We start from the raw sequence: 11,181 nt of genomic DNA on the forward strand, positions 1-11,181 counted from the left end.
CTAAATTCCTTTTCTATGCTATGAACTAGAACTGATCATGGAGATACCTGCCAGGGTTCTCATGATGAGTATCACATCCACCTGAGCACTTCCTGGGAAAGATTTAGGCTTTGGTTAGTAAGAAAGTAGGGCAGTTGCTGTTGACAAGTACGCTCACTATGATGCTGTTGGCAAATACACAGAAGGAAAAGTACCAGCCCCAAAATCAAAAAGGAGCAGATTCTGTTTGATATGAACACAGCTCCCCACAGGCTGCTGCAATGCAGGGACACCTCAGTCCTTTAATTTCTTAATGATATGGCTGCCTCAAACCCTCCAGAAATGGAGACAGTGAGCTCCTAGAATCCGTAACACCAACACCAGCAGCTAGAAGGCCAACAGGAATTGCCCTTTTAATCTCACTGTGCTGCCTGTACCCTGCCAGCCTGAGTTACTTTGTGATGGGAAACAGAGTTTACTTTTGGGCAGTATCTAGGACACTGGAAACCTGACCCTCATTCAAACCCAGAATATAATCCAACAAAGGCTAATTATTCCCTTTGTTTAAACAGAATCACACACAGAGCCAAACTGGACAGCTAGGACACCTCTTTCAGTGGAAAGGAATGAGAGGGAGAAGTACGAAGAGGCAGATGGTGCATCTGAAACACAATTTGTGTAGCTTTCTATTACACATGCAGGTTTTCCTCTTGCACCTGTTTCTACCACTCAAACACCAAACTATTTAAAGATGGCAAAAGGGGGAGAGGGTGTGGAGAGATGCGATTCGTTCTTTGCATTCTCTTCCCCAATACTTGCAGGTCCTTGATTCCCTTTTACGTGACTAGTTTTCAACTTTTTTTTCCCCTTCTTTCAAGGCACTACAAATTTGCGGCTGGAGGCAAGGGAAAATTTGCATTTAAAGGGTTTTAATAAATTAAAGACCCTCGGGGAGTTTTCCAGAGAAACCAAACTCAATTAAATTAAGGGCCAGGTCTCGGGCATCACTTCTGCTGAAATAAAACACAACCTCTAGCAAGGACATATAATCAGACGACTAGTTAACATTGGTTCAATGTTTATAAAAATTCTCCCCTCTCCTTTAAAAACATGACAATCCACTTTGGAGCATTTCTACTCCATAGCAACTAAAATAAAATAGAGGGGAGAAAAGGCAAAAACACAACCTTCTAAGAACATAACTACAACTCAGGTCTATTCACTGCATGGGGTAAAAGCTAAAGGAATAGCATTAGCTTACATCTCTTTCCATAATCCTGTGAAGACACTGTAGAATAGCTCATTTTCTTCCTGTCAAATCAGTTCTGCAGCTTCCCCGTTTGCTGAGCACCTAAACAGATCTGCTCTCTATTGTTACCTGCAACATGGACCAACAAGGGCACAAACCAACAGCAGCTGCCCATGTCTCTGCAGTTATATTCTTCCACAGAGGAAAAAGAAATGAGTACAAATGCTCAGGAAAATTCCACTAATTTATTAGATGTCTTTGTCCTTCGTAAGATAGTTTGAGCCAAACAAGTCTGCATATTTAAATACAAAATACCTTCTGAATTACAGGAGATTCCAGAAATGCCAGAACTCTGAGCTCTCCTCCATCAACACAGAGAACAATCTCTCCCACCCACTTCTCTGCCCAGGCCTGCACTGCATCCACATTAGGGTCTCTGGCCCATCTTCTTCAATGTTCGGTTCAGCTGGAATTAGAGAAAGCAAAGGTCAAAAAATACACAGTGATTGATACACACTGCTGCTCCCCTCAGCAGACCTTATCCAATGCCTCTTAACTCCTTCCTCTCCAAATCTCTGACAAGAGAGCTCTTGAGCCAATACAGCATGTCAAGCAGAAGGGGAATAAGTAGAACTCTCCTCTCCAAGACAGCAGAGGAAGATGTGGGGAGAAGACAGGATGCAGACTTGTAGCAGCGGTATCACAACCCTGTATTAAGTCCCCAAATCTCAGAATTTTGCCCTCTGAGTTTCCAGTGCAGAACAATCTCCCTTGGGAGAGAGTGAAGCAGTGACAGAATGTTACCTCCTGGCCAAACTCAATGCTGAAGCCATCTATGCTCCAGAAATCTGAGGCCATTTTCTAGAACCACAGTTATGAAGTTAGAGATATGATTTTGGTTGTGTTACTGACAAGGACACCACATTTATCTAGAGACAATGGAAACAGCATCCCTGGACAGTAAAACTCTCCTCCTTTTCCACTGTGGCTCAACTGAGCACTTCTCACAAAAACATACCATTTCTCAAAGGCCAGCAGCTGCTGCTTAGAACACCTGCCTTTGCCCAGTGCTTTGCAGAGCCAGGCCTAAGTCCAGCATGGAATTACACAGCTGTCTCTCATACAAGTGTGGACCTTTGAGGGCCTGCACAGCCCAATGACTGCCCCATGTTTCCTACAGAGCTACACAGCTCTCCTGCCCAGTCCTCACCTCCTCAAACTTGTGGATCTGGCGGATGAAGAAGTCCCCGTAGCGTCGAGCAACCTTTGTGTCTGCAATATGGATCATGTCCTGGGAAGAGAACAGACGAGATTAGGAAAAGGACTGTGCTACTAGCTACTAGCAAACATAAAGATCAACCTAAGGAGCTTCACCCCAGTCATGGTTCAGTACCACATATATCTGACCTGTGCTAGTTCCACAGCACCCATCCATTCTCCTTGGGCTGCCTTCCCTCATACCTTTGTCTGGGATGAGTCCCCCATTTACATTGTATTCGCTTCCCACATCCTTATACACTCTGGTTTTTTCCTCCTTGTAGCAGTTTGACAGTTCCAAGCTCAGTTCATGCTTCTCTCTTTTCAGTCATACTACATGCCATGACAGCTGGGCTGAGACATGGCATGAGACCTTGCAAGAACAGGTCTGCTACAAGGACCAAGAACACAGCGTAACCTGGTCTCCTTCCTAGCAAGAAACCTAATGGTTACTGCTATCTTCTTTGACTACAGTCCTACAAGACTCTTTGCTACGCTTCCTGCTCCTGGAGCTCCAAGGCAGATGGTGATAGCTCCACACTTTGTGTTAAGATTCCTCCTAGAGTAGCCACAACTAAATGCTGTTCCAGCGCAAAGCAGACCTGTAACATGACCAAGCAACATCTCTGCTTTGTCAAACAAAGGAGAGATGTGGGGGACACCTACAAGGACAAGCCCATCTGACACATAAGCAGCAGCACTATCTGTCACTCAATTATCACCTCCTAGAAAACGGACAAGCAGCTCCCTCTGTCCTGGGGAAGTGTTTGTTTTCTAGGTACGTTGACTGACAAAGCTGCCTGTGATATTCCATCACTCTTCTTTCACTGACACTCTTTTTATGCAAGGCTATAACGTCATCTTTGGCAGGCAAGCCCTATAAATGGCAAAGGAAGAAGGAATGTCTCCCACAGAACAAAACTAGGTGCTGCCAATTCCAGAATTTCCTGGGTGAAAGAATTTCCCAGCCAGTAAGTGGCAGATACCAACCTTGTCAATATAGAAGTCAACCTCAGAGGCAGATTGGAACTCTCCATCCAGGGCAGATATGCCACTGGTCCATACCAGGTTCTTCATCTTGTGCTTGAAGACGAGCAGCTGGATACGGAACTCCTGCTCTGTGAGGTCTAAGAAGCCGGCCAGCTTCGCCACAGGCATGGTGGTGTAGAGCTTGAGGAAGCTACGGATGGTTGAGAGCTGGGCCTGCTGCTGAACTTCATCAGCGAAGACCTTGAGCTGCTGCAGGAAGGGCTCCTTGTGGTAGTTGGGGTGCACATTGTCATAATTGGGCACCACAGGGGAGAGGAACTTGGGGCAAGCATAACTGAAGAGCTCCTCATAGACCTGCGCGTCGCCCTTCTGCATGCGCAGCATCTTGTCCCCGTACTTCTCGCGCAGCTGCAGGTGGATGCTCTCGTCTATGCGCATGGGGTACATGGTGAGGGCGATGGCCAGCAGCGCGTGCATCTGCTCGTTCTGTTTGTTGATCTGAGACAGAGAGGAGACCCTGTCAGCACCACCATGTGCTCAGGCTTTAGGGTGCCCAAGGGAGCTGGCAGCTGCACTTTGCAGAGGAAGATCCTTTACACAAAGCACTGATGGGGGACAGCACAAAGAAGCAGTGCCTCTAGGCAAAGCAAATGGATGAACCAAACATCAATGCTCTTAGAAATAAAAGAGAGGGTGGGCAAGAGGAAGATATAGAGTAAATGCATCCAGAGCAGCACAGAACCCAGAGGGCCAGAAGTGTGTTTGACTGTTTTGGTATGAGAACATGCAGAGAAGGGAAGGCAGATAGTTTAACAACCATCTCCTGGCAAGGGACAGTTGTCAGGGAGATCAGTGAAAAGACTGAGAAAGAATATTTATATGAGTGTGGGATGAAATGGACAGCTGTGTGGCTGAAACAGACACAACCAACTTTTTGAAGTGGAATTAAGACTGGCAGGATTTGGCTAAACAAAGAGTTAGGAATTAATCGTAAGGATAAAAAGGAGACAGCAGGTAAAACAGGCACCAAAATCAGGAGGTAAGACAGCTTTGGTAGAAAGAGAAAGGAGCTTTGTTATAGCCATGTCTGTGAATAATTATCAGATAATGGAAATACATCTGACAATGGCAGCAACCTGAAGTGCAGCATTGGACTAGAAACACAGCTAAGTCTGAAGAAGCATGGACAAGAGTATCATCAGCAGCTGATACTCATTAACAACCCTGCCTAGAGCTAGAGTGCACATGGACCTGGGGCAACAATATGGGGAACACCCAAAGTAACTAGTAACATAGCTAAGAGCAAATATTGCCATCCATGGCAAAAGAGTTCAGAGGATCCCCCAGTCACCATCACCACCAAAGCCCAGGATAATAGCTGGACTATTAGACATAAGCTACCAGGTGATAGAGGAGGGATGGGAAAGAAGACAGTGGCTTTTTCTTTGGGTAAGTCTAGTCTATTTTTTCTCTTACCATCTCATACTTGTAGGTCGTCCTCTGAAACATGCTCTTTGTTCTCTGGATGTAGAGGAGGATGTTGGCAAAGACACGGATGGCATCCTGGTAACGCCGCATCATAAGGTACGCGAAGCCCACATAGTAATAGGTGGTCACCTGGCACTCAGGCACCCGGGAGTACATGCTCTGAGAAGGAAGGAGTAACACGCTATGTTAGGGGAAACAATCCACACCCCTTGTTACACAATTCAGTCACCTCTGCTTTCACTCCCATCCCAAATACAGAAAGGAGAGGGTTAATTCAGGATACCTCACCTCCCACCCATCCCTGCAGCAGCTTCCTCACTGTTTTATTAGATCATCCCATTTCCTATGTTTTCCAGTTTTAGCTTCCTGCGAGGACTCTTGCTCTGTGCCTAACATTGCTCTGCTCAGTTCCCTTTCCCCCTATTTCACTCCACATCCTGTGCCAGAGAGCACAGATCTGTGCAGATCTGTGCCAAGCCTTGACCCAAACCCATTGCAGCTGAACTTTTATTAGCCACAAGCAGTACTCAATTCTAAGGCAAATACAGCCTAGGTGGGAGTGGGCACAGTGAGAACAGAAGCCAAAAGTACAAGAAGGAGCCACTGGCAAAGTTAAGAATGGTGTGTTCAGGTAGTTACCACTGCACTACCATTTGTAGTTCCAGCAGTATTCTCTGTAACAACACTGTGTTGCACAACTCGACAAACCTCCTAAAAAACTGGCCAATTGTGCTGCAACAGCATCAGGCATTATCATATGGCTTGATTTAATGACAAAGCTCCAGCTGTGCTCAGCCACAAACTCCTGACAACTACAGCAGATACAAACAGTTCCTCAGCTAGAAGATTCAGTACAGCAATTTTTCACCAGCATGCTTCAACGGAGGCATTTGGAAGACTGCAAAAGAAGGGTTAAAACACGTTGCATTACCTTCTTGTTGAGCTCGATGTTCTCCAGCACCTTGATGGCTTGGTAGTAATCTCCCAGCAGAGAGTGCAGACGCAGCAGCCCAACCAGGCTGAAATAGCCCAGCATCTTGTACAGGGAGTGGCGCCCATATTCACCAGCCACACTTTCGGGGTCACCTAGGGAAAAAAGGAACCACAATGCCATCCTCCAAAGAAGCAAGCTTCCCTTACAATACTCTTCTGTTTAAAACAAAGGGAGCAAGGCCTGAAATGTAATCACTGCTACTTCTCACCTAAGGCCAATAGAACCAGTTCCCAGCCAATCCATCCACTGATTATGGGTTTGATCCAGCTCCCAAACAAAGTTAAGCAACTTGGGTCAAATCAAAGCAAGGCAGCACAGACACCAGTGCTGCTTGGCACCTCCTAAAGCTCACCTCCACTTGTATAGACCTCCAGCTGTCGGTTGATGTTGGATTTGTCAACCAGAGAGTGCAGCACATTAAGGACACTGTGGACATTCCAGATCTTGGGGTTGGAACGAAGGAAATCAATTTCCTCTTCAGACTTCTTGGCTGTTTTACAGCGGTACTGGCTGAAAGACTGGAACTACAGGAAAAAGTAGAGATTCAGTGATGAGCAGCTTGTCTAGAGATGCTCAGGCAAGTGCACTAAGCTTACAACTTGCTCACACAAATGCATTACGATAAACTACAAGTTGCATAGAAAAAAAAGTTTCATGTGAGATCAAGTGGAAATTAAAGTGGCAGATTATACCACTTTTAGGCATTTACAGAGCCTAAAAGAATTATACAGTATAGAGGGAAAAGGCCAGGAGACAGATTGAAGCAGAAAAGGAAACAACTAGGAAAAGCAACTAAACACAAATTTGCTGTCTGAACAGGTAGAAAAGAGAATGACCAAATTATAAGATGTGTTTGCATACACACATCTTTTTCCCTTATAGGCACACATCCTTTTGGTTCTCAAGACTGACAAGACAACACTTCCAGGCAGCTCTATAATAAAGAGTTACAGAGAAGGGAATATATTCTCTGAAGAGAAAAACCAATAGCATTTGAGATCTGTACTGCTGCACTCAGAACAGTAAGTGGAAAAACAATTCTTAATGTCAAGATCTCAGACCATAGCTTATTTCAAATCAGGTCATCAATCTCTCAGTGCACACATAAGGGCCCTACTGACTAAGAAAGACAGAAATTTTGTTCTGAAAGAGAAATAGGCACAAAAGCTCAGAACTCCCCAAAGAGCACCCTGTAACTTAAAAATCTGTACAACTACTTCATCTACCTGGCAACACAAGAGTAACAGTGATCACCGAAGATTTTCAACTTGCAATGGTACCCTTGCTATGGAAATCACAGCAAGGGAAGAAATGGAAAATTTATATAACTAATAAAGGAAAATACACCCCAAAATGACCCAGTTTTATAATCACATACCTGGTATATGAATTCATCAATGATATCCCAGAGCCACTGGTTGGGCAGTTCCAGAGGAGCAGGGCCATCAGCATCTGCAGGAGAACAGATGAGAGGGTTAATACCTTCAGCAAGAACACTGTCAGAATTGGAGGAATAGACAAATTAAACAACAAAAGAATTTCCCTGAAATGGGAAATGGGGCAGCAGATGAACGAAGCTTTCAGTAGGGCTGAGATGCAGCTTTGACTACCTCAACTGCCTTCACTTTCAAAGACTATGAACATGCACAGGGTTAATCTCTAGAGTGTGACTGCTCAGCAGCATCAGCTCTCAGAAGCTCCACACAGACTGCAGGGATTTATCCTAACTGATCCATTCTCCATATGAGGCTTGGCAGAAAGTCACAAACACTACCATTTGCTCCAAGGAGAGTTAACAGCAGTAAACAGTTATGAAACACTGAAAGTTTTCTTTAGCTTACTCCTTCGTTTTACTTTTTAATACAGATAGGTGAAGCAGTTCTCAGCAAGACAGAAAGCTAAGTAAGTTTTATTCTTTACACTATTTCAAAAAGCACTGGCAACTATTTCTGCTTTTTCTGGTTTCAAATTCATGGATGTAAATTGCTCTTCATTCAACTCAAACATGCAAAGAGCTTATACCTTTCCCTCTATTATTTATAAACAAACATGCTGCTGTTCTTCTGACCCTTTCTTCAGCTCTGCTCTCTCCATCTGATCTTTCTCTCCAAAACTCACAAACCAGAAATTAATTGCAGCAACTCACTGAGGATGTAGTTGAAGAGATTGCAGTAATTGTAATAGGACTCAAATCTCTGCTCCAGCGTGGGCCCCCCCTGCAAAGAGAAGTCAGCAGAGTCTGCTTCAAATCAAGTAGGGCAGGAGGGAGTTAATGGGCAACAGCATAAGAAGGACAGTCACAAGAGTAGAGGGTCTAGTTCAGGAGTGATAGAGCCAGTATTCAACCAGGACACCCACCAGCATCACCCAGAAAACCTGAAATTGTAGCACTGCTGTCTCACAAAACAGGGATGGCTTTTCCTGTACAGGCAGCTTCTCCCAGGATACCGAGCAGTAAAACTTCCTGTGAATATTCTGCATTAACCTTCCCTGTTCCCCTCTGCTGTTCAGATTCAAGAACTTCCTATTACCTTCACCAGCTTTCCTTCCTTCTCTGCTAATGAAAAGCCTTAATAGATCAACAATTCTGTTTCTGGACATCATTTCTAAACACTTGACCTACTGGTTCTTGTTTCAGCTGGAGACACTGAGTCTGAAAACCACTAACAGCACAGCTTGAGAAACCAGTTTCTCCTGTTGAAGCCTGGTTTGGGTACACAGCAGCCTTTTAAAAGTGCCCATTTCTCCACCCTCTGGTCCACACTAAAACTGCAGTTATTACTTATTTATCCGTAAGTCATGTATCTGTTGAGACTTTTTCCTTTAAGAACCAAGTACTATGACTTTCTCACCGATTAAAGAGGCTTAAAAATAGGCTTAAAAAAGGCAAAGTTTGCTTTGTTTCACAGAGCATTATTCCTTTCATTTCCTTCTTCTCCATCCTTCAGGGTATCCGTGTTTCCCTTTCCCTTTTCACAAGGCACTCTGTTCCCATGTGAGGTTTTTCATGACAAACAATGCACCTTCCTCTTGTGACACCCCTTCTCACTGCCAGCTCATTTGAAGAGGAGCCACAAAGAAACACACATAAGCAATAAAAAGGAAAATTCAGTTACCTTCCAACACCCCCTTCTTCCCTAACTCACTAACCATTACATTTCCTGTTAGAAACAAAGAGCCTCCTGAACACTCAGATCCAGTCTCCTGATTCATCTGAGCTACCAGAGAAACCTGCACACTCATCACCACCAAGCCTGAAGAGACAGGTAATGAGCCTCAAACAATCAAGTCTTTCTTGCTTTTCAGCAGAGAATCCTTACTAAACTAACAAAAAGCAAGACTTTTAAGCTTCCCTAAAATCAGTGTGACTTACAGCTCATGAACCCATCCAATCTGCCTTGCAAAGATTAGGGGAGCACTGATACTGTAGTGGCAGCAAGACCTGTCAAGTTTACTGGCACAGAGAAGCCAGCATGCAGCCCACAAGAAGACACAGGGTCAACACTCACGCTGACTTTGGCGTAGATGTGCCTGTAGTACAGCTCCTTGTAAAGGATCAGGAAAACTGCATCTGGAAAGATGACAGAAGAGGACATCAGCAAGCCACAAGGCCTATGAGCCTCCTGCCACAAGAATTAAAGGACAAAAAGACACTTTGCTCAAGTCTGACTTCTTGCCAGGCATCTGCTGAAGGTGAACGAAGTTCACACTTGCCAGAGTGAACAAAGGCGACTGACTCAGACAGCAACAACGCTGTGCACCTGCTAACTCAATGTCAGGAGGGATTCAGTTCCTTCTCTCTCTGACAACCCAAGGGAAAGTGGAAAGACTCACCATTTCCAACCTGAGGAGCAATGGCCTCAGCCTCTGGCCATGGAGTGTTCTTAAAAAACCTTTCTGTCAGTTTTGTCCAGCTGAAAAACAGACACACATGAGATATGAAAATCCACATCTCCCTCAGTATGACAGTGCTGGAGTCAGAGATGACAACAGAGAAAGGCCTTGGACTTGGTGAAAGCTGAGCAGCACCACCAACTCCTGTTAGTAAGTCCAATGTTGAAGCAATTTATGAGAATCACAAACTAAGCAGTGAGACTTCAATTTATCCCCCAGGCACGAAACAGACGTGTATGTCACTTCCACACTCCCTTTATGTCAAGCTGCCCCAGCTACAAGCAGGAGTGGAAGTAGCTGTTGGGAAGAGACACAAAAGCTACACCTCATAGATTTTTGCAAACTGCCAGACTAACACCACTGAGAGCCCTCTTTGCAGCCTCTCTTCCTGTTAGGACAGGGCTGACACTTCCCTTCAGACAAATCACAACTTATGTATACTCACATTAGCCTAATAGGCTGGAAATACCTAGGAATTTTTTTCCACAGCAACCAAACCAAACCTGTTTCAGAGAAAGCCCAAGTTTGGAACAGCACAGGTAGTAGTCAGCCTTCCCTTTTAATAGCATCACAGTTAAACAGTGATTTCCATCTGTTGGAAGCAGAGTATTGTACCTGTTCTCATAAATGTCCTGGATCTCGTACACCTTCTGGTCAATAACATCACTGGAAACACGGCTGGCCTGGAGCTCGTACACCTTCTGGTCAATGAGATCTGACACCGTCTTGTGAAAATACTGAATGAAGTTCTTGATCACTTCGGGGATCACCTGGTAGGTCTGCTGTTCGTACTGGCGCTCGTAGGCCAGGTCTTGCTTGGGGTCTCCTGCGGAGAAGGAGGAGCAGTGAGGCAGCCGCCGCACGGCCCGGCCCGGGCCCACAGACCCAGCCGGGCGCAGGCAGGCCCGGGGCGCGCGTGGGGCGCTCACACTCACCCGTGTGCATATCATAGTCGTTGGAGTACGCGTAGGGGTCGTAGGCAGCCTGTGGGGAGAGGGCGGCAGTGAGTCCCCATGAACAACCCGGACCCGACCCCCGCCCCCCCGGGCCCGCCGCCCGCACCTCGTTATCGTAGTCCTCCCCCGGGTAGGCCATGGCGGCGGCGCGGCACGGAAAGGGCTCCGGGCGGAAACGCGGGACTGGCGCGGCGCGGGCACAGGGGCGGGGCGAGCAGGGGAGCAGCTGAGCCCTTCTATTGGCTAAAGTAACTGCCTGTCTTCATCCTGCTGGGCCGGCCATGGCCCCCTTCTCTATCTGATTGGAGAAGACAACTGCCCGTCAGGCTCTCCTGGGGTCATGGCCGCCACTTCCCGCCCCGCCTCTCTCCTAC

General features: G+C 46.0%; 1 protein-coding gene across 1 annotated transcript; it reads right to left on the reverse strand.

Annotated features, from left to right (window-relative positions):
* Positions 1–1,459: 1,459 nt before the first annotated feature.
* EIF3L (eukaryotic translation initiation factor 3 subunit L) lies at positions 1,460–11,153 on the reverse strand. Its single transcript, XM_053979113.1, has 13 exons — positions 10,914–11,153; positions 10,787–10,835; positions 10,467–10,677; positions 9,792–9,871; positions 9,467–9,528; positions 8,104–8,173; positions 7,336–7,409; positions 6,310–6,481; positions 5,895–6,049; positions 4,952–5,122; positions 3,476–3,973; positions 2,439–2,519; positions 1,460–1,694 (listed from the first exon to the last, which is right to left on the reverse strand). The coding sequence occupies exons 1-13, from the start codon at positions 10,944–10,946 to the stop codon at positions 1,656–1,658; spliced, it is 1,695 nt and encodes a 564-aa protein (XP_053835088.1). The 5' UTR covers positions 10,947–11,153; the 3' UTR covers positions 1,460–1,655.
* Between the last annotated feature and the right edge of the window lie 28 nt (positions 11,154–11,181).

The sequence above is a fragment of the Vidua macroura genome, chromosome 5 (assembly GCF_024509145.1).
Source record: "Vidua macroura isolate BioBank_ID:100142 chromosome 5, ASM2450914v1, whole genome shotgun sequence".
Lineage (NCBI taxonomy): Eukaryota > Metazoa > Chordata > Aves > Passeriformes > Viduidae > Vidua > Vidua macroura.